At 54.2% G+C, this 20,134-nt stretch overlaps 1 protein-coding gene across 1 annotated transcript; it reads right to left on the bottom strand.

Annotated features, from left to right (window-relative positions):
- Positions 1 to 9,951: 9,951 nt before the first annotated feature.
- Positions 9,952 to 13,158, bottom strand: MNX1 (motor neuron and pancreas homeobox 1). Its single transcript, XM_068405509.1, has 3 exons — positions 12,552 to 13,158; positions 10,394 to 10,554; positions 9,952 to 10,287 (listed from the first exon to the last, which is right to left on the bottom strand). The coding sequence occupies exons 1-3, from the start codon at positions 13,141 to 13,143 to the stop codon at positions 9,952 to 9,954; spliced, it is 1,089 nt and encodes a 362-aa protein (XP_068261610.1). The 5' UTR covers positions 13,144 to 13,158.
- Positions 13,159 to 20,134: the final 6,976 nt, after the last annotated feature.

The raw sequence follows: 20,134 nt of genomic DNA, 5'->3' as shown, positions 1-20,134 counted from the left end.
ATTAGTTATTATTTATCCCCAACAGCTAGTATGTTTTGTTTAAACTTACAGTTACTAGAGCCATTGCTTGGTTTCTGAAGAAAACAGACTTTACCTGCCTGCAGCTTTTAGATGTCACATTTATGTATAAATTTTTTTTTTTTTTTTGAAAAACTGAATTTTCAAGGAAAGCAGCCAAAATACACTGCCAATCCACAGTGCCATAGTCATGGTACAAGGACAGTTGCTGCAGGTGGTTCTGCACAAGTCCCAACCTCTCACTATGATTCGGTGAGGGAATAACTGTCAAACAGAAATTTGACAATTCTGGGGTAAATGTGAATTCCTGAGTCTTGGATCTTGCTGTATCTGACAATTTTTTCCATGGGCCTACTGGCCAAACTGCCACAGCTTGCCAGAGGTGGAAGGTCCCTCAGGCTGTGCTGTTGATGTACATATGCATCTGCAAGCTGTCGCTTCCGTGGTCCAGTCGCATTCCAAGGATATAAGGCACATGTGAAAAGGAAAGCTGACATGATTTTGTATTTATTTTTATGTGTATATATAATATGGATATATATATTTATAGATAAAAATATATATATAATGTTTTTAACCCTGGAGAAAAATCTTTTCACTAGCAAAGCTAGCCCTGCCCAAGTGTCTCCTCCTTATAGCAGGGCTGTCGGTGCTATAAGGTCTCTCTGTAACACAGCAAGTCCAAATGCTGGGAAGTGGCTTCCTGCAAAGCCACACACTAAGCCCTGGCTGCCAGCGAAGGCTGCTGGAGAAGTCACACAGGGCTTGGACACGCTTTGCTTTGTCTGCTGCAGAATAAATGTTTGCTAACAAACAAAATACACCATGTCGAGATTTCTTCCTATTATTAGTCTATGAGCTGAAGTCAGACTTCCCTGAGGAACGTTCCCTGATGGTTCCAGTAAGAGAGTTGCTGCTTAAAATGTCCAAAATCCTTCTCTAAAGGAGGTTTGGGGAGGTTGGTACTTCAGGAGCAGAAAAGGGCTTTGAATTGGTAAAAATACACTACGCTGGAAAACAGCTACATAATCCTTAGACCTGACAAGCCAGTGGAAAATGCGGCGTGATTTGCTTTAGACACATTGAACTAAAAGCCGGATGTTTGATTTTTTTAGCTGTATAGCAGAAGATTTCAATTCCCCCTTTAGACAGCACTATCCCCTCTAGCTATTATCGCGGTTTCAATTTTTGTTTTCTTTAAAGCTGGACAGTGATGTTTTAAACTTTCTCTGTTTTCTGTATCAGAATTAACAGGGCAGTAAAGTCTGGTTTTTAGCTTTGGCCAGAGTGTTACGCTGATAAATCATACGCGAGTCCTTTTGGCAGGGTTTTAACACCGCACCTGAACAGGCCAAGTATCTGCAGGGCTTTTTTAACCTGACATTTTTCCATTGTCCTGCACACCAGGGATGATGGGTTGATATCAGTCGCGCTCCGAAAGCGCAGACGCGAGCAGGTCCGCCCTGCCTCGCGCTGGCGAAGGTGCGCAACCCAATACTGTACTGAAAGCACATCTGGGATCGTTTGGTTCGCATTGTTCTACGGGTGAACTTTGCACATGAAAAGTTACAGCCCCGGAGCAGCGAGGTGCCGAATGTGCACGACAGTGCTTTCAGCTTAATAAATACACAAGTGGCAACTCTATACTCTAATTTTTGTTGCATTGAGTGTAATAGCAGCTTAGTGCCCAGCTATATCCCATGTGTGCGAGAATCAATACATGATTTATTCCTGCAGTAGATGAAGCGCTTTTATTTTCAGGAGGCAATTTGATCCGTATAGTCGCTTTTCCAAAGGCAGGGTGTAAGTTTTACCCCAGGCTTTTTGGGTTGGACTGATTTCAGGAATTGTAGGTAGAGATAAGACTCTTTTACCATATGCCATTTGTTGTGATTTCATCTCCTGGAGGAACTTTCCTTCACCCTCCAGTAAAGCTTAGTATACCGTGAGGCCTGCAGGCATGGTCATCACAGCTGCCCATGTAAAACAGATATGCTGTCCTCAAATTCTGGTGCGACCGCAGCCTTGCTTTAAAACTAATTGCAGTAGCCTGCCACTGATTGAAATGCATGAACAATTCAGAATCGGATATCATGTGGTTTCCCTAATAACGCTTTAAGGAAATGAAATGAGCATCTATCAAGTGTAAGTTTAGGAAGAGCCAGCTGGCACCAAATATTCCTTAAAACTTGTGTCCTAGGACAAAACAGTTCACACACAAAAACCAGCTCCCTTTGTGCGAATGGAGGACTTCAAAGTCGATACATTAAAAAATGACTGAGTAAAGTAACTGGAATGAGAGGTACACGGTAAGGTTACAAACAGAGACCTTTTTTGAACGGTTCCTTTAAAGTCTTTCCTCAGTAACAGTGAAATGGTTGTTTCATTTTCAAATGTGAAAGATTTCCAGGCATGACACATTTTCCATTAAAAACTCCATTATGGACCTTTTACCGTTCAGACAGTAGGAGTACCCTCAAATCTCTTTTGGGTGTGCCGGCTCATGCAGCCCTGGTGTGAAATAGCAGGGAATACTGGCAGGAGGCAGTGAAGCCCACTGTGGGAGCAGCCTTCAGCTACACTCAGGGCATGGAGCAACGTGTTTTTCTAGTATAGAGACAATAAGGCAAGGTCTGCTCAGTGTCACCTTGGGGAAAATTAAGTCATTTTGATTGCATTTTCTAGGCTTGCATCTTATTCACAAAATCAGCTCTCCTCCTCAGCCAAAGCTGTAGATTCTGGATGGCTTTTTTTTTTCCTTACTGTGTAGATCAATTCACCCTTAAAACATTGACTAGGTGGTGTTTGCTTTCCAAATTCCCTAACTAAATGGTGCATGTGAAAATGAAACTAACCCTGTTGGTCTCCTGAAGATTTTTATTACGCCAAGGATTATGCAGGTACTGTGCAGCGGGGATTAGACAGCAGCACAGAGAGGCAGGGACAGCAATTGAGAATCATAAGCATTTCCTATGACGATAAAAGCTGTTGAGGGAGGCTGTAGGGAGCTCTTCACCAGCACTTCAGAGCTTGAGCAGCAGGCAAGAGTTTGGCTCAAAAGCTGCTGTGGGTTTTGAATCAGTTCGTTTTTCTTTTCTGTGGTCTGAAAGCAATGTGAGAATCTGATCCGGAGAGACACTAGACCCGTTGATATTTCTTGGGCTGCCCTATTCTTGTGAAACCTTACACCGGGTTTGTGAGTTTAAAGGAGCCTTCAGACTCCTAAGGGCTGGAAAACCAAATCTTTATTCCTGGCCGGGTTTTTGACACCCTCACGGATGCTGAGTAACACTTTCGCTGAAATGGCCTCCTTCGGGGAGGAGCCAGGGCTACCCAAAGGCTGACGTGGAGGCACAGGATTAACAGGTTTTGCAGAAGAGGACACTAAGCTTTTTCAACATTATCCCATATTCCTCTGCTGCTAAAATCTACCCTCGAATGTATTTATATTTATCAGTCCTAAAGATGAAGATCTGGAAGAATAAAGGAGTGAGGGTTTCATGTATCTTGCCATCCTTCACTGATGAAAGAGCTTTCTTCCTCCCATCCCAAAGCAAAGAGCACCCATGAGGATCTGTAGTAACAAGAGGGGTGTCCTCTCCAGGCAGCTTCAGGGTCAACAGAACAGGAGATCTTTTTCATGGTACAGGTGCCAGCTACCTGCACGCTGCTGGGAGCTCCTGCTCCCCGGGGGTGATCCAGCTTTAGACACCTCGGCTGGCCTTCCCATCTCCATGTGACCCCATGGTCCCTGCGGGTGAACGGGTCACACACTCATCTCCTCACTGTCCTGCAGCCGGGGAACCAGCACGCAGGCGGTTCAACTCATTTACCTGGGAAATCTGCAGGAGAAGCATGAGATGAACTCACACCCCAACCCACCCACCCACAAGATTTGGTGGCACAGATGGGGTCTCTCTCCTCCGCTAAAACCTCCATCATGGGCTTTTCATCACCTGAAACCTCCATTACACTGAACAGCATCTGATCACGGGCTGAAGAGTGAAAATGTGGATAAAATTTATAAGTTTAATTACAACAAACCATATACTTACACAGCTGTTATTCCAGCTCCTCCGTAGTCATTAATACCGGCCATGATCCTGTCCTCAGAGATTTCCAAGGCAGACAAAAAGGCAAAAGAGGTGGAAAGAGCAGCTGTTTCATGAGGTGGAGACCAAAGAAAGGTGCACACATTGTCTAAGCAAATTACCTACAGAACGGAGCTGAGTGCCGTGATGCTCTGGGCAGGACCATGGAGGCAGCATATCACTGCCTCGCATCACCTGAATCTGCTCCTCCCAGCACCCTCAGCTCACTCTCACAAGACCATGTGAATTCTCATATATATCTTAAAAATCCTCAGGCCACAGTCAAACAGGCCCTTCAGAAAAGCTGGGGGGCTAAGAGCATGGGAGGGGTGAAGGTAGTCAAGAAGATCCCTGAAGGAGGGTGAGAGCTGCGGCAAGAACTGGGAAGGGAGAAGGAGGCAGCAGAGACAGCAGGAACCACTGGCTGACGCCGCTGAAGTGTCATCTTAATTATCCCTGGCAAAAGAACAGTGATTAACATCAATGACTGCGGACAACCTTTATGTAATTACTCATTAACATTTCTAAAATTGCACCTAGCTGCTACAGCAATACATGCTTTATAGATTCATCATGTTGAAGTCCAGAAAGAATCATTAGATCGTCTATGCAGACCTCTGCGCATCGCCAGCCACGATTACACTGCAGAAATTAGCACCGGAGGCGGCTCGGCGGCTTGTGCTTGGCTTTCACGTACTTTCCAGAAAGGGCATCCGGGGATACCACGCGATGGACAATCTGCCCCATCCCTTGAGATGCTGGTCTCAACATGCCATCCATGCTGGCTGCCTTTCGTTTGTATTTATGGAAACAGTACCGCAGCCCAGCAGGGCTGGATGGGGACAGGAATCCTCTGTCCTCGTCTCTGCTGTGCGGGACGAGGGGAGGCAGCCGAATTAGAGGCTTCTGCGTCGTCCATCCATGCTCCCTCTTCAGACACGAGTCCAACCTGCCAAAAGCTGCCATCGGCCAAGAACATTAACAGAAGTCCTGTGAATAATAATTTCAAATAATGGATTAATTAGGGGAAATTGTGATCTGCTTGCGAATGTCCTGCAAGCAGTAAAATGGAGCTAAGCCTTCCAGCTACACAATTCATTGCGAGCCACTGGGTCTGCTGGGTTTTACAAGAAGGAAAGGACATAATTCTTCTCATCTACTGATTTCAGAGACCAGTCCCAGTTAGATTTAACCCAGCAAAACCTGTTTCTTTTCCAAAAGGAAGCTGAATGCCAAAATTTGATAGTAGCTTGTGATCAAAGACCACTAGATGACCACTCTGACCTCCTGCATGTCACAGATGATCCCATTTCCATGCAGGCACTTCCATTTCCACACAGGGAGAGCCCCAGAACTTCGGCTAAACTAAAGATCTTCAGCCCTCAGGGTAGGGAGAACCTCCCTGGATCTCTGCCCTTGCAGAGGACTTTTTGGAGGAGACATTACACAACCCCTCACTCCTCAAGGCAAAAAAAATAAGCCAAAAAGTCCCAGAAAAGACAAAACTGCCTAGTCTATTAATTAGGGGCAACCCCAATCCACCGTAGACATGATTCAGATTGCATGAGCATTAGTGCAAAATAAGAAAATCAAACCACTGCAACACAGTCACTGAGTAACTCCCAGAGTAACACGTGGTTGGCGTTTAACTCTGGCCCGACTTGCACCAGCATTTTGTGGACAGAAGGACCATAATTTGATCACTACACACAACGCCCAAGAGAGACTAAGGTGCCCTGGGAGCTTCATCTCTTCCATTATTTGTCCTGAGTTACTGTCCATGGGATTCAAACAGGCAACCAAGAAGCACCCTGCACATCAGAGGAACGATGTATGGCCAAAGAATTAAAAAATAATGTTTCTACTTTCACAGCTGAAGCACCGTGCAGTTATCCCAGCACCCACAACACACAAGGGGAAAGATGGGAAAGAAAGAGGGGGATTTATGCTGAGATTCACTGCCCTGAGGGATCTCTGGTGCCCGAGGTGGCACCTGGAGAACCTGCTCTTAGTGTAGGCCCCAACAGGGAAATCAGAGCTGGGAACAGAAATCGGAGCCTGGCGGGATTCATGGGACTGAAGCAGCCGCTCGCAGTCACACAGGGAGCCGTGGCCACGCAACCCTCCCACTCGTGGCCCTGCTGCAGCCAGCTGGGCAGGCGTACAGGGAAGGGGCATGAGGGAGGAGGAGGGAGTGTGGGCCAGGGTCTTACTGAGAGCTAGGGAAAAAGACAAATTAATCCCTTAGTTTTGAACGAGCGTAACAGTTTGGACTCCAGAAATAATCAATAGTCTTTCTGCTAGTGAAGTATTTCATTCCCAGCAGTTTCAGGGAGGGTTTGAGGGGGATTATATATTTATGGTTTCCCATTTGAAAGACTTTTAGCAGGTTTACCCTGAACATATGGATCCCATTCTGGTTCTTTTGTTTTACCACTTAATGCTTATGAAATTGCCAGTTAATGACATCCATGCCTAAACCATGTTGCTTTTTAAAGTAAAATGTCCACCAAAGGTCCATGTTCATACTTACCACTTCTCAAGTACAGCAATGAAAGTTTTAAGAGGCTTGTTACCTACTGTGTCTGGGGGAGGGAACCGATCGAATAATGAAATCACAAACAGGGGGTTCGATTAAAGCCTTGCTAGCCCTGTCTGCGCTGGGTCCCAAGGCAAAGCAACCCCACCAACACCAACGGGGCACCCCAGGGCTGGGTGTGGGGGCACCCTGGGATGGGTGCAGGGAGACCCCACACTTGGTGCAGGGAAGCTGGGGTGGGGGATGAGGCAGGCTGGGAGCATGAGGACCCTGGGGCAGGGTAAGGGGTACCGGGGTCAGGAGCAGAGGGATGAGGCTGGGTTTGGGGACACCCCAGGGCTGGGTGCGGCAGGAACCCCAGGGCGATGCTCAGCCGGGGAGCGTGTCTCCTCCGACCCCAGTCCGGCCTCTGGCTGACCTGGGGCTGCGGGAGATAACGGGACCCCTTTGATGCTGCCCGGCTGGGCAAACCCGGGGGCACGCAAACCCCGGGGCACCCAGCGCCTGGGGCCGGGCCGGGCTGGGCGCGGAGCGCGGCGCGCACGTTACCGGGCTCCGCTAATCACCCTGAGCCTTTGATTGCGCTGCACGTGGGGACGAGCCTCCTCACTTCAAAAGAGCGTGGGAAATGCTGATTAAAAGGCTTTTCTCCCCCGTTGGGATCGACACCTTCTTTGAAGCCCTTCCAAGCGACAGTGCAAACGCACCCACCGCTAAAGGACCGTATCTATATTTTTAAGTGACTTTAATTTCTCTTTCCCCCCCTCTTGCTCTCTTCCCCCCTCCTCTCCTTTCAGTTTTGGAAACACCTGGTAAGTTGTAAAATGATTTACGAAGTGAAAGTGTTAAATGAGGCCACCAGCTGTAAGACTGACAGAGCTTTATGAGTTTTATTAGGTGCCCTATTATGGAAAATAAACTTTAATCCGTCCATAAAAAACAGAATCTGAAAAACATATTTGCCCTTGTAGTCTGGAACACTGAAGGTATTCTTGTGAGACGCTGGGCTTTAAAGAGATTAATTTTATTGAGACAGACACAATACACCGGTAGGACTTTGATACCGGGTCTGTGAATAGCTGCCTGTACCCTGCAAGGCTGGTTTTTGTAGGGCTGACACACGTTGGGACACACACTTCGGGCATACAGCTAATTTCTGGCCCGATGGCGCAGGTCTGCCAGTTTAATTAGCGGTTATTTAATTGGAAATTAATAATTGGAATAAATGTTATTTTGGGGGACGATCTCAGGTAGCTCTTGATTTTTTATTATTATCTATTGTTATTTTTTTTTAAGATAACGATGTGTCCTCCAGACTGATGTGGTTTAGATATTTTAAGGTGTAAGCAAGAGGTAAATCCTGCCGGGAGTAACGCGGACGCGCTGCTGGGTTTAGGGCGGAGGAGGCGCCGCGGCCCTGCGCGGGCATTGCGCGGCTCTGCGCGGGCGTTCACCCGCAAAGATACAGCCGCAGTCAGCGGCGTGGAAAATCATAGAGCAACTAATGCTTTTATTTTTCTATCACCTTAAGTACTCTACAACGTGTGGCGGAAAGGAAATCCTTTACAAATCTGAATCAGAGCCTCAGGCGTGACTGTTTCCGTGCAAGGGGGGACGTATCGATCAAGCCCAAATCAAGTTTATCCTGATCAAGTTTTTTGACGTATGGGATCCATCCAGATTTATGATTTACCCCGTGAATGTGTGTGATTTACGGCGTTGGGTGTGCCGGGCCGGTAAACGGATAACTACCCGCTTTGTCCCTAAATGCCACCTCCAGCCGGCACCCCCGAAGCTCCCCGTGACGGACAACCCTTGTCCTTCGTGTAATCTCATGCCATAATCTCCTGTATCCTCCAGACCGTGTTTCACGGGACGGATTATTACAGAAGCCGTTCAGAGGGGCCGTGCTGCTCATGTGAGAAGTTAACGCGGGTTTGTAAAAAAAACGCTTCTTTTTTTTTAAAAAAAAAAAAAAAAAGGGCGTACGGGAATGGGAACACTCCGTATTTCGGAGCTCTTCACCGTCCCGGGCTCTACAGGGGACCGGCGGCACCCGGGATGCGGGGGGCCGGGGACCGCTCCCGGCGGTGGGGACCCCCAGGCCCCGGCAGGTCCCTCCGCCCCCCTGCGCGGCTCTACGCGGGAGCGGGAGCCTCGCCGCGACGTAATTCATTAGCGGGGATGAATTGCCAGTCGTGGCCCCGAGCTGGTCGGGATGAGCCAGTGATTATATTTAAATTCGCTATAATTGATTTGAGGAAGAGCTGCGGTGACAAGGATGAATTGATCTGCGAATTTATTGGCGAGATAAATCCCGCAGTTATCGAAGCGCCAGCGCTTCGCTGCCGGGGCGGCCCTCGGGAGTGGGGGGGGGGGGTCCTGTCCTCGGTACCGGCGAGGGCGCGGGGGCCCCTCGGCCCCTTCCACCCTCCGCAGCTCCTCGCTCGTTTGCAAGCCGAGCCTCCTCTGGAAAGCAGCGCTGCCCCCTCATTTCTTACGCCCTGGCTCCGGGTTTGCAGCCCCGAGGGGAGAGCGGGGCCCCATTGCTGCCTGGGCCCCCCCTGCTCCCAGCCCCGGGTTCTCGAGAGCATCGCACGCCGGAGGCCGCCGCCGCTCCCCCGGTACTCGGGTGGGCCCTCTGGATTCCTCCCCTGCACCGAGGCGTTCCAACGCCCATGTCAGATATTGCACGACGGCTGCGGCACCGAATTCAACTCCTGTTAGAAACCCCTTCCCCGCTCCTTCGCGGGAGCTTCGGCACCGCCCAGAGCACCGGGACCCCCCGGCTTCCCCGGGCCGGCAGAGCCAAGCATCCCCCCCGCACAGAGCGCTCATACATCTCAAGTACAAAACGCCGTTTATTTTCCACCCCATCGCGCAGGTGGGAGGGCCTGGGGAATAATTTAGCATGCATAAGTAGAGGTAATTTTTTTTTTTTATAAATACAATATACAAAAATAAAGACAGTATTGAGATTTCCAGCAGTTTTAACGTTCATGACATAAACAGTTTTCCTGATATATAGTAAGAACAAAACATTTCCAATATTCAGCGAAAGGAATGCGTTTCCAGGGGGCAGGGATGGGAGAGGGGGGCTCAAGTTTTGTCTGATTTTCAGTCAATAATAACACTGTATTCACCGTAAATCCTCTTGCCCTCCCGGCTTGCGGGGGATCCTCTTCTCCATTCCCCTCCAAGCAGGGAGAAACCAGAATAAGGAAGGAGCGGGGCCGGTGCCGACCAGGAGCGGCAGGGCTGACCCCCGGCGGGGCAGACAGAGGGAGCAGGGCCTGCGGGGGCTCACTGGGGCTGCGCCGGGGCTCCGTGCCGGCCCGGAGGCTGCGTGTCCTCCTCGTCCACCTCGGAGCAGTCGGAGGAGTGGTAAGGGCAGCATCGGCCTGCTGCTGCTGCTGCCGCCGCCTCCTCTTCCTCCTCCTCCTCTTCCTCGTCCTCGCTGTCGGGCAGCTCCCGCATCCTCCTCCCGCTGCTCTTCTCCGGGGCAGGCAGCAGCAGGTCCTCATCCCCCTTGTCCTCCCCGCCGCCTCCCTTCTGCTTCTCGGCCTCCTGCGCCGCCTGTTCCTTCGCCTTCTTGCTGCGCTTCCACTTCATGCGCCGGTTCTGGAACCAGATCTTCACCTGTGGGGAACACAGACACCATCTCATCCACCGCCCCCGCCCCTACCACCCCCCTCTCCCTCGACGGCAGCATGCCCCGTCCGTTCGTCGGCCGGGAGGGACTCACCTGCGTCTCGGTGAGCATCAACGACGTGGCCACCTCGAAGCGTTTGGGCCGGGAGAGGTACTTGTTGAGCTTGAACTGGTGCTCCAGCTCCAGCAGCTGCTGGCTGGTGAAGGCCGTGCGGGGCCGGCGGCACTTCCCCAGCAGGTTGGACTGCGCCTGGGCTGGGAAAGGAGAGGCGGGGGGGAATGCGGAGGTGAGCGCGGAACCGCCCCGCCGTGGCCGGGCATCCCCCGAGACGGGGGTGGGAAGGGGGAAGGCAGGAAAGACGGAGGGAGGAGGTTGGGGCAAGGATCCACCGCAGCACAGACCGAGGGAGGGATCTCCTCCAGGACCTCCGACTCCGGGGTTTCTCGGCTTGCACAGTGTCAGGGGATCCCACACAGGGACCTCCAAAAATAAAATTAAATTAAATCTTTTAAAAATAAGGAAAAATGTCTCTTGATTTCCCAAGAGCCTAACAAGTGCGAGCCAATAAAACGGAGCCGGGGATCGCGGCGAAGGGGTACCGGGCTCTCCGAGGAGCAGCAATTTGCTCCATTTAATGCTTTAGTTAAAGCTGCCGCGCTCCCAGCCCGCCCGTACCCTCCGGCTTTAATTAACGGGATTGCAGGCGGGCACCCCTCCGGCTGGCCGGGGCCGGGGCCCGCTCCGCAGGCTGGGAGCGCCGGGCACCGGCCGCCCGTCGGAGCGTAAATCAGCTGCGAAGGCTGGAAAACTGTCTTTGAACCAAAACAAAACAAAAAAAGTTATCGCCGTAATTTCCGCGTTCAGAAATAATAATTAAAATCAAAGATTGTATTTAAAAAAAAAAAAACAACAAAAAACCCGGCGACGGGCAAGGGGGAGGGCACGGGGGGGGACTGAGCCCCTTCGCGGGGACCGGACACCCCCGGGAATGGGACGCGGCCGCACCATGGCCCATTTCTCGAAGCATTTTAGCACTTCGGCTTATTTGGTTTAGAAAAATCAGAAAACTACAGAGGGGCGTCTCTCGCTCCCCGGCCGCGTTTGGAGCCCGCTCGCTAAAGCGGGCAGAGAGAGAAAAGCGCAGTGTCGGCTCCCGGAGAGCAGCGCCCAGGAGATTTTCTCACTGCGGTGCGATTTTCCGAGGCTCTATTCTCGTTTCTCTCCGGTTATTTATTCCCCCCCTGCACCTTGTTTGAGAGGCAGGGCTCTGACAGCTCTCCTAATTATTTTTTTTTCTTCCTGAACATTCCAGTCTAAACAACCCCAATTCAAGAGAAAACAATGGACTTTTTTGTCTGCGAATGTGTGTGCAGAATATGAGAAGGGGGGAAAGAAATAATAATAATAAAAAAAAAATCGCAATTCTTTTCCTGGCATGATTTTCGTAAAACTACACCTCCGGTATTGTTAAATCAGCCATTCCCACAGAGAGCTCACACCTCCGAAAATGATCTTTGCCTAAACCAGATGCACGCAAGGTCCCCATCGCCGTGAGGCCTAGTGCTCAGCGCGGTGCCTTTGCTGGGACTTCGGGGTTGGCTGGTTTCACGCAGCATTTTCCGTTTTCCCTGGTCCCAAACCTAAACCCTTCCAACTGTATTTATTTCATTATCCCCGGGGAACGCGGAACCCCAAATTTTTGGCTAACTCCAGATCCTCCCTACACCCCTTTGCCCGGAGGAGCCTGCCATAATTATAATAAACCCATTTCCGATAAAAAAAGACATAAAACTAAGAATGGTAGCTTGGTGATGGGACCTGCCGCTCTGCTTTTGGGGGGATACACTGAGACCGGGTTTTTGGGGGAGACCATGGGGGCTCCTGCCCCCACCGTCTCCCATCTCCGATGGCTTTTGCACCTCGGGGACGGCGGGAACAGGCGTTTGCAATGGCAGGAAGCGATTTGCCACCTTCCTATTTAACCTGCCATGAAAAACCGAGCTGTTCGGGGCTCCTCAGCCGCCGGGAGTGGGGAGGCGACCCACACATCCCCATTGTAGATCGCCGTTTCCTCTTTCTAATAAAAATAAAATAAAAAAAAAATGCAAACTTGCCACCTGTTTAAATCTGCAGCTCATTTACGCGGAGGCAAGGAAGGGGTTTCTTCCCTCTAGGAAGGAGACGGCTCCCGGTAGGCCCCTGCACCGGGATGGGGCCGGAGGGGATGCGGCGGAGGGAGGCAAATACTCACAGTTGAAGTCGGGCATTTTGGGGAGGATCATGCCGGCGGTGGAGGCCCGCAGCCACTGGTCCAGCTGGAAGGTGCCGGCGCTGAGCTTGATGGGGTCGGCGGTGGGGTGGGATGGGTGCGCTCCCTGCACTTGCGAGTAGGAGTAGGAGAGGGCCGGGTGCTGCCCGCCCAGCGCCGAGTAGCCGTACACGGGATGCCCGTAGAGAGCCGCCTGCGCCGGCATGCCCGGCCCGCCGGGCGCCGCGGGGTGCAGTCCCAGGGCCATGCCGGCCGCCGAGGCGTGGTGATGCGGGTGGGCGCCGGCACCGGTCAAGAAACCGGGTTTGGGGACCAGGGCGCAGTGGGCGGCCAGGAGGCGCGGCGGTGAGGGGCTGTCGGTGCGCAGGCAATCGGCGGGGCCGCCGGCGGGATGCTCGGAGGAGGATGAAGAGGATGAGGAAGAGGAGGAGGAGGACGGGGGGCTGCCGCTCCCGCTGCTGCTGCTGCCGCCCAGCGAGGTGACCAGGGCCAGCGGCGCGCTCTGCCCCGCCGCCGCCTTGGGGGGGTCGACAGCCAGCAGCGCGTCGATGCGGAAATTTTTGGATTTTTCCATGGGAGCGCCGGCGGGCTGGGGCGGGAGGCGGTGGGATGGTTGGGGGGCACCGCGGCGCGTCGGGCGGCCCCGGGCCGGCCGCGTTTCCCGGCGGCGGCGGGCGGCAGTGCGGCCGCGCTCCGCGGCGCGCCCCTTCAAGGGCCGCAGGCGGCTCCCATTGGACCGGCGACGCTGGGGCCTCGCCCGCCATTGGCCCCGCCGCACACCTGTCACGGCGGAGCGGGAACGGCCCGCCCCCTTCCACACACCCCGCTCCCCGCCCCGCCAGCCCCGGGGGGAGGCGGGGGCAGCGGGCTGGGGGTTAACGGGAGGGGAAAGGCCGGTGTACGGGCGGAGAACTGGCTTCTCTCCGCGGGGAGAGCCTTACCTGCCGCGGGGCTTGCCTGGCCTCGCTGGCCGGGGTGTCCCCCGCCGCGCATTCAATGACAGTTTTTCCCCGTTCCCGCACACGGCAAATATTTGCCGTTAACGCGCCGCCGGCCGCTTTTTAACGAGTCGGGAAGAATAAACAGCTGCGGGTCAGGGAGTCAAGCCTGCCACCAAACCCCGGGTTTGTCAATAGCGTTATTAGACCTGCTTATCTAACGCAAACAGGCCCGAACAGAAAAGGGAAAGAGCGGGGCGAGGGGTCGCTCCTTCGCCAGGGTCCCGAGGCGGGGGGGGCGGCGGGGAACCCGCCAAGGCGGTGTGAGCGGAAGGTCAGGCTGCGGCACGGAGCGCTGCCAAGGTAAACACGCTTTCCCTTCAAAAAGCCTTTGCCAGCCCCCGGGAGAAGGCGCTCGGCTGTGGGAAATGCCCGTGTTGCGGCCTCGCCGCTGTACCCCCGCCCCCCAGAGGGGCTGCTTCGCACCCGGGGGGCGGCGGGGCTGAACCCCTGGGGCTGTGCTGCCCCCCCGGCCCGTTCCTCTGGGGTGGGAAAACTAAAAGCAATGAAAAAGGGGGAGGAAAAGGGGAAAGGAAAGGGAGATAGGGGAAAAAAATAGAGAATAAAATCAGAGTCCAGCACAAACAACAAATATCCGACAACTTTGCTCCTGGTCCCTTTCTCGCCACTGCTCCGTGGGCAGGAGGCCCAGAGCACCTCTGCGGGGTGTGCACGCACACACAGACACACACACGCACCCTTTGCTCTGTGTCCTGATGCTTCCTTTCTCTCCTGCACTTTTTTTTCCTTGACCTCCGGACACACTCGCTCACACGCAGCAGACAGACACAAACAGGGACAGACACACAGACATAAACAAGCACACGCTCAGACACAAGCAGGGCAGACGCACAGACACAAGCACACAGACAGACGCACCTGTACAGCCGCGGCACGACCGCACACATGCCCACGCGTGGCACAGCAGAGCCACACGCACACAGGCAACACCCGCACACAGGTACAGGCAGAGCAGATACACCCAGACCCAAACCGCAGCCGCTCCCGAAGGGGGAACCCCGACCGGCACCCGGGCACAGCCCTCACACGCTGCGGGGAACCCGGGGCCGTGCCCCGCAGACGCACAGGGCACCCCTGCACCCCGCTCCCCCGGGCTCCGCGGGGAGGGGAGGGGAAAACCCAGTCGCAGGATCGTTTTTATGAACCGCTTCGGTTTTGCCGGGCCACTGGTGGGTTTCGAGGGGCCGGGAAGGCCCCGGGGAGCGTGACGGCCGCCTCCGGGATGGCCGCCTTCCGCCGGGGCTTCCCAGCTGTCCCCATGTTTCCCCTTGAACGCCACTTTGGGCCCCACGCGCGGGACAGTCCCACGGCAGCGAGTGCCCTGAACTGGGGCTTGTCCCCACGACCGCCTCCGTAGGCGGGGGGGGGGATATTGAACCCGCACCCGCCTCCTCCATCCCTGCACCGTGGCCGCCGGGATTGCATGGTGGGCAAGGGGATGGAAACGGGGAGGAGGCTGTCGCCTCCCGGGAGCCCCCGGGCAGCGCCGGTGCCAGCTCCTGATGCCCGGGCCGGTGATGCGGGGCTGCGCGGGTGCATCTCGTTCCGCGCATACGGAGAGCACTTCGCGATACCGCTCTGCGGCCCCTTCCCGGTGCTGTTTCGGGGAGGAGGGAGCAGAGCTGCAGGCTAATTCACTCAGTGCAAGCGCAGAGCCGGGAGCGCACGGCTGCGCTCAGGACACGAGTGGGGACGCGTGTCCGCGGCCAGGAGGGGTGCGCGGCTGGAGGACGAGGGTGCGAGGGTGGCCGGTGCCGTGAACGTTTCCCCAGGCCGTGATGGGGGGGAAGTCACGACCGGCTGGCGGGGGGTGAGGGCCGGGGCAGCATCGCCCCCCCCGCCCGGCCATCACCTCGTCCCGGGGCGGGCTCAGGCGGGTCGCCCCGTCCGGGCACCCCGCGCCTCCCGGCCCGGTGCCGCACGCAGGCACCGTTTGGCTGATGGACGCGTGGAGAAGCCCCCACCACCGCGACCCGCAAGCTTCGGCTCAGCAGCGAGCCGGCCCCGAGCATCGCTGCCGCCGCCGAGCTCCTCCATCCGCCCCCCGCAGCCCCTCGGGAGCACCCCAACGGGGCCAGCCCGGCCCCCCGCCCGCCGGGGCCGCTCGCCTTCACCCTCCTGATCGCTCCCGGGCTGCCCTCCCGCCCGAGGGGGGGAAATATTTAGTGCTTAGAGAAGGATTTCGATTGCCAGACTTTTTTTTAATCCAGTGCCTTTTTTTCTTTTCTGTTTTTTCTTCTTTCCGCTTTTCCCCCTCCCTTTTTTTTTGTTCTTTTGTTTCCTTTCCTGTTCTCTTTTTTTCTTTTTTTTTTTTTTTTGTTCTTTTTAATTATTATTATTTTTTCTCCCCCTCCCCGCTCCGTTCCGTGTGTTTGCCCCCCGAGGTGCCGCAGGGCATCCGGGCCGGCTGAACTCCCCGCGGCTCCCGCACCTGTGTTGATCCAATATATTGCCCGGGAGCCAACAATACGCGGTTATCTCGGCGGAGATAGCGCAAGGACCGCGCTCCCCCGACACCTCCGGGTGGTCCCCTTTCAGCAGAGCCCCCCGCTCCCCCGGCCGTGGGCAAACAGATGCCTATCTCGCCTTTTGAAAAGCCGGGGCGGTGCATGCCCGGGGCGGCGTGGGGCCGTGGGGCAAAAACCGGGCTGCCCGGTGGGAACGGCGGAGCGCCAGGAGCCCTGCGATGAGAGGAGGGTCTCAGTCCTCCGAATTAAGCCCCCCCACCCCGGTGTCCCCACACCGGCCGGTCTCTCCAAAGCCGTTACAAACCTCAGGCGCTGGGCCAGCGTTATTGCCAAAACCACGGATTACACTGCGACATTCTGTAAATGAGATAATGATACATAAACCTCCCTGATAAATGTGACATCCTCGGGATGTCTCCTCTAAATTAGCCGCTTGCATTGACTGCTAATAATGGTGAGTTTATGAAAGCAATTTCAGTGCAAAAAGCACAGGGTCTTCTCGGTCTAATCAGCCTGCCTCTCTTAATGGATGAGGGGGTCAGGCGGAGAATTATTGACACTCTGCTGCCCTTAACCTGTTTCCCAATAAAGCTGATTAGTTTTTGTCAATTCATCAGCTAACCACTCTCGCCGGGACTGCATCAAAGCCTTATTTGCTCAGGGGAAATCAACAAGTCACAGATCAAGATCCATTACGGAGCGGCTCCGGCTGCGGGCGGGTCCTGAGCTGGGGCTGCTGCCGGGCCGGGGGGCTGGCCCCGGGCATGGGGGGGGGCGGTTTGTCGGCTCTTCTGGGGAGAAAACCAGGCCCTCTGGGTACTCGGGCTGGCACCACCAGCCTCAGGTACTTGGAAAAATGCCTATGCGTTGTTAAAGTTTTTTCTATCACCCGGGAAAGGAGGCAGGGATCTTCGGGAGGGCTCTGGGCAGGTCACAAATGCGGCTGGGTCCCCATCAGCACCCTGTCCTTGCTGGGTGCTCGGGGGGGGCCGCCTCTGCACGTCCCCTCCCAGGAAAAGGGCATTTCATGCATTGCAATATTGCAGTCCTGGAGAGAAGGGCCGGTCTGCAAACGGACTGCCAAAACCCTTCCTTCACCCCAAAGCCTCGCATTGGGGGAAAAGGCTGTCCCTGCATTAGGAGGCCGGGATACTTTTTTAGTCTGTGTTTTTTTTTTCCCCCCTACAAACCATCTTCCAAAGTTTTGCCTGACTCTCGTTGGACTTTCTCTTCAGATTAAGTCAAGCAAAGATTGCAAATTTATTTCTACTACTGCTGCGATCCCCGCATAAGGCGCGGTTTGGCTGGAATAAACGAAAGGTTGACAGTTTTTGTGCTCATCCACAAGAAAACAACAAAAAAGCCCACCAAATGTGCGCTGCCCCTTTAAGCCCCGACCGACAGCCTCTCAGTCCACCCCCCTTCAATTTAATTTCATTAAAACAGAGCATGAATATTTCTATTAAACCTAAAATGAAATATGAAGCCATTTAGACTCTGCCTGCACCAATCACCCAGATTTATGACTTTTATTCATCACATCAAGAGCTGGGAAAAATGAATTTTCTTCACCCAGGAAGGAAATAAAAACCCTGCCTTGGTCATTTCCAGAAAGCTGTTAATTTGCCCATGTGGTAATTACTTTCACAATTAACTAAAATACAAATCAACCTGACAAATTGGGTTAGTTTATATATTAATTAGCCAGTTTAAATTTATTCATTATGAAAAGACAATTTAAGAGGACCTCGGGTGTCTGTTTTATCGCCATAAATTATTGTTAGGAAATGGGGGCTAATAAAATATCGCAATATTTGAGGGCACCGCACACGGGGAACTGCCGCTGCCCCGCGCGGGGCTTCCGCGGGCGCGGCCCGGAGCGCGGCTCTCCGCGGGGGCCGAGGTGGCAATGGCGTCCCGCAGAGGGGGGGGCCGGGGCCGTGCCCCCGCTTCCAGCTGCGCTGATTTAACACTCCGTCGATAGGATCATTCGATGCCTTTTAGCTTGTGATCTTTATAAATGTCCCGCTATTAAATTAGAAAATGATTCTCTCCTCGTTTAATTGTATTCTTGCGTTTCTTATTTCCAATTAATTAGTCCTATCGACGTTGCAATATTTTAAATGACTGGAGTCCGTTTACAGTTTAAAATATATGGGTCAGCGCATGCAATTTCAGACTAGGCAGAACTATATAATGTGGGTTTTAACTACTCTTCTCTCATACGTCTTAAACATCTGGCTAAATGCATCATTTGGAAACACCGCGGATATTTTACGCGCGTGGGACCGGCCGCACTGCTGCCCCTCCGCGCAAACCCGGCCGCGGTGGCTGCGCGCAGCGCAGGTTTATGAAAATCGCTTGCGCCGCTCCCTCCGCCGGCGCTGCGAAGGAGCGGACGGTTAAGGACAAACCGTACGGATTGGGGGAAAAGCTGTGGGTTTTTTTTTTTTTCCCCCCAGCACAGCCCCGGGGTGCTCCGGGGTCTGCGAAACGCCTTTGGGGCTCCCCCCTCAAACATGCCCTGCGCAGCCCTCCCCAGTGCGGGCGCAGCAGGCGGGCGGCATCGCAGGGGAAAGGGCGAGGGACTGCACGGAGACACCCCCCACCCCCCACCCCCGCTGCCTGTCCCGGGCAGGAGCCGGTGCTGGGGACTAGAGAGGGAATAACGGGGTATTAAATATATATTAAATGCGTATAACAGGGTAGTAAATAACCAGCCCCTTCCTGGGGTGGTCTGTGGCCCCCCCGCCCCAAGCACTGCTCCAGGGATGTGCGGGATGGAGGGGGACATGCGTGTCCCTCCTGAAGCAGCAGATTGGAGGCCTGGTGCTCTTTCACCTTCTCTGCTCCCCTCTCCCCCGTGGGGAAGACCCCTGAGAGCTGCCCTAAAAGACAGGGTGGGCAGGGTGGGTCATCTCCCTTGGCTCCTCTCCAGGGTCATCCTGCCCCCGGTGTAGCCCTCCCCTCCCAGAGCAGCCAAAGACTCTACACGGTCACATCTTCAGGCTCTGTGAGCTGGGCTGGCTCTGTCCCCAGGCTGTCAGGCATGGGGGGGACCCCACAAGCTCATGGAGGGGGGCACCTGAACATGCACAAGGCTGAGGGAGCAGCCCCCCAGGAACAGGCTGGCTCCAGGGAGAGGGCTGGCAGAAGCATGGAGGGGGAGAGGTGAGTGTGGCTGGGCTATGACAGTGTGGTCGTGCGGGGGACATGATCTGCTCCCTTCTCTCCCTTCCCCCTAGGGCTCCCCCTTGGTGCAAATGGACACAAACACCCCAGGTCTCCTGGTTCTTCATCCCTCAGCCGGTGCCCCCTCCCTGGTCCAGCCCACTCCATCCTGCCCCCCAGCGCGTGAGGGCTTGGGGGTCACTGTGGGGGCTCTGTGTCTCAGATACCGTGTCCCATGGGCTTTCTGGATGGCCCTTTGCTGACTTGTGCTTAAGCACTTGGGACAGAGAAGTCACCTCCCACACACATCTGGGGTGACACTGAACCTCTCCCTGAGAGCTGTGGGCTTGGGCAGAGAAAAGCTGGGCTCAGTGTCACCCCTGTAGCAGGCAGAGTTGCTCTTTGCTGTCCCCAACTCATCTCGTGTCACTGGTCCTTCCAAATAGGAGTGCCCCAGGAGGACCTCAGGTCTGTAGATCTTAGCAGCTGCCTTCAGCTTTTGAGATTCAGGTGGTCTCAGTCTCCAGCCTTGCCTCCGTGGGACCCCTTCTCCAACCGAGCAAGGCTTCTGGCAATTGATTTTAGAGGAATTATTTGGAGAAATAACAGATCCATGTGGGTGGGAGAGTGGGATACCTGCCACCACTCCAGGAGACCCATTTAGATTCCCTTCACCTTCACATCGTTCAGCTCTGGGACTGTTTGGGCCTCCAGTGTGCGTGTCAGAGGAACAACATAAATGTCAAGAAGGATAAAAGATGAATCGTAAGGGCAGGTTAATAATGTCACAAATACTATTGTTTCCTGGCCTGGGCTCCAAAGGTCCCTCCCATCCATGGCGGGCTCAGAAAAAGCACCTAACATGGAAAAACCTAAACGTGAACCGCTCCCACTATTAATTGTATCA

Source organism: Nyctibius grandis, chromosome 7 (genome assembly GCF_013368605.1).
Source record: "Nyctibius grandis isolate bNycGra1 chromosome 7, bNycGra1.pri, whole genome shotgun sequence".
Lineage (NCBI taxonomy): Eukaryota > Metazoa > Chordata > Aves > Nyctibiiformes > Nyctibiidae > Nyctibius > Nyctibius grandis.
This window is presented reverse-complemented; position numbering and strand designations above follow the sequence as displayed.

Bases quoted from the DNA above. Each gene is read 5' to 3' on its own strand.
- MNX1 (XM_068405509.1), bottom strand. From the start codon at position 13,143: ATGGAAAAATCCAAAAATTTCCGCATCGACGCGCTGCTGGCTGTCGAC. The intron at 10,555-12,551 runs GTGAGTATTTGC...CTCCTTTCCCAG, and splicing joins CAAAATGCCCGACTTCAACT to CCCAGGCGCAGTCCAACCTG. The intron at 10,288-10,393 runs GTGAGTCCCTCC...TGTTCCCCACAG, and splicing joins TGATGCTCACCGAGACGCAG to GTGAAGATCTGGTTCCAGAA.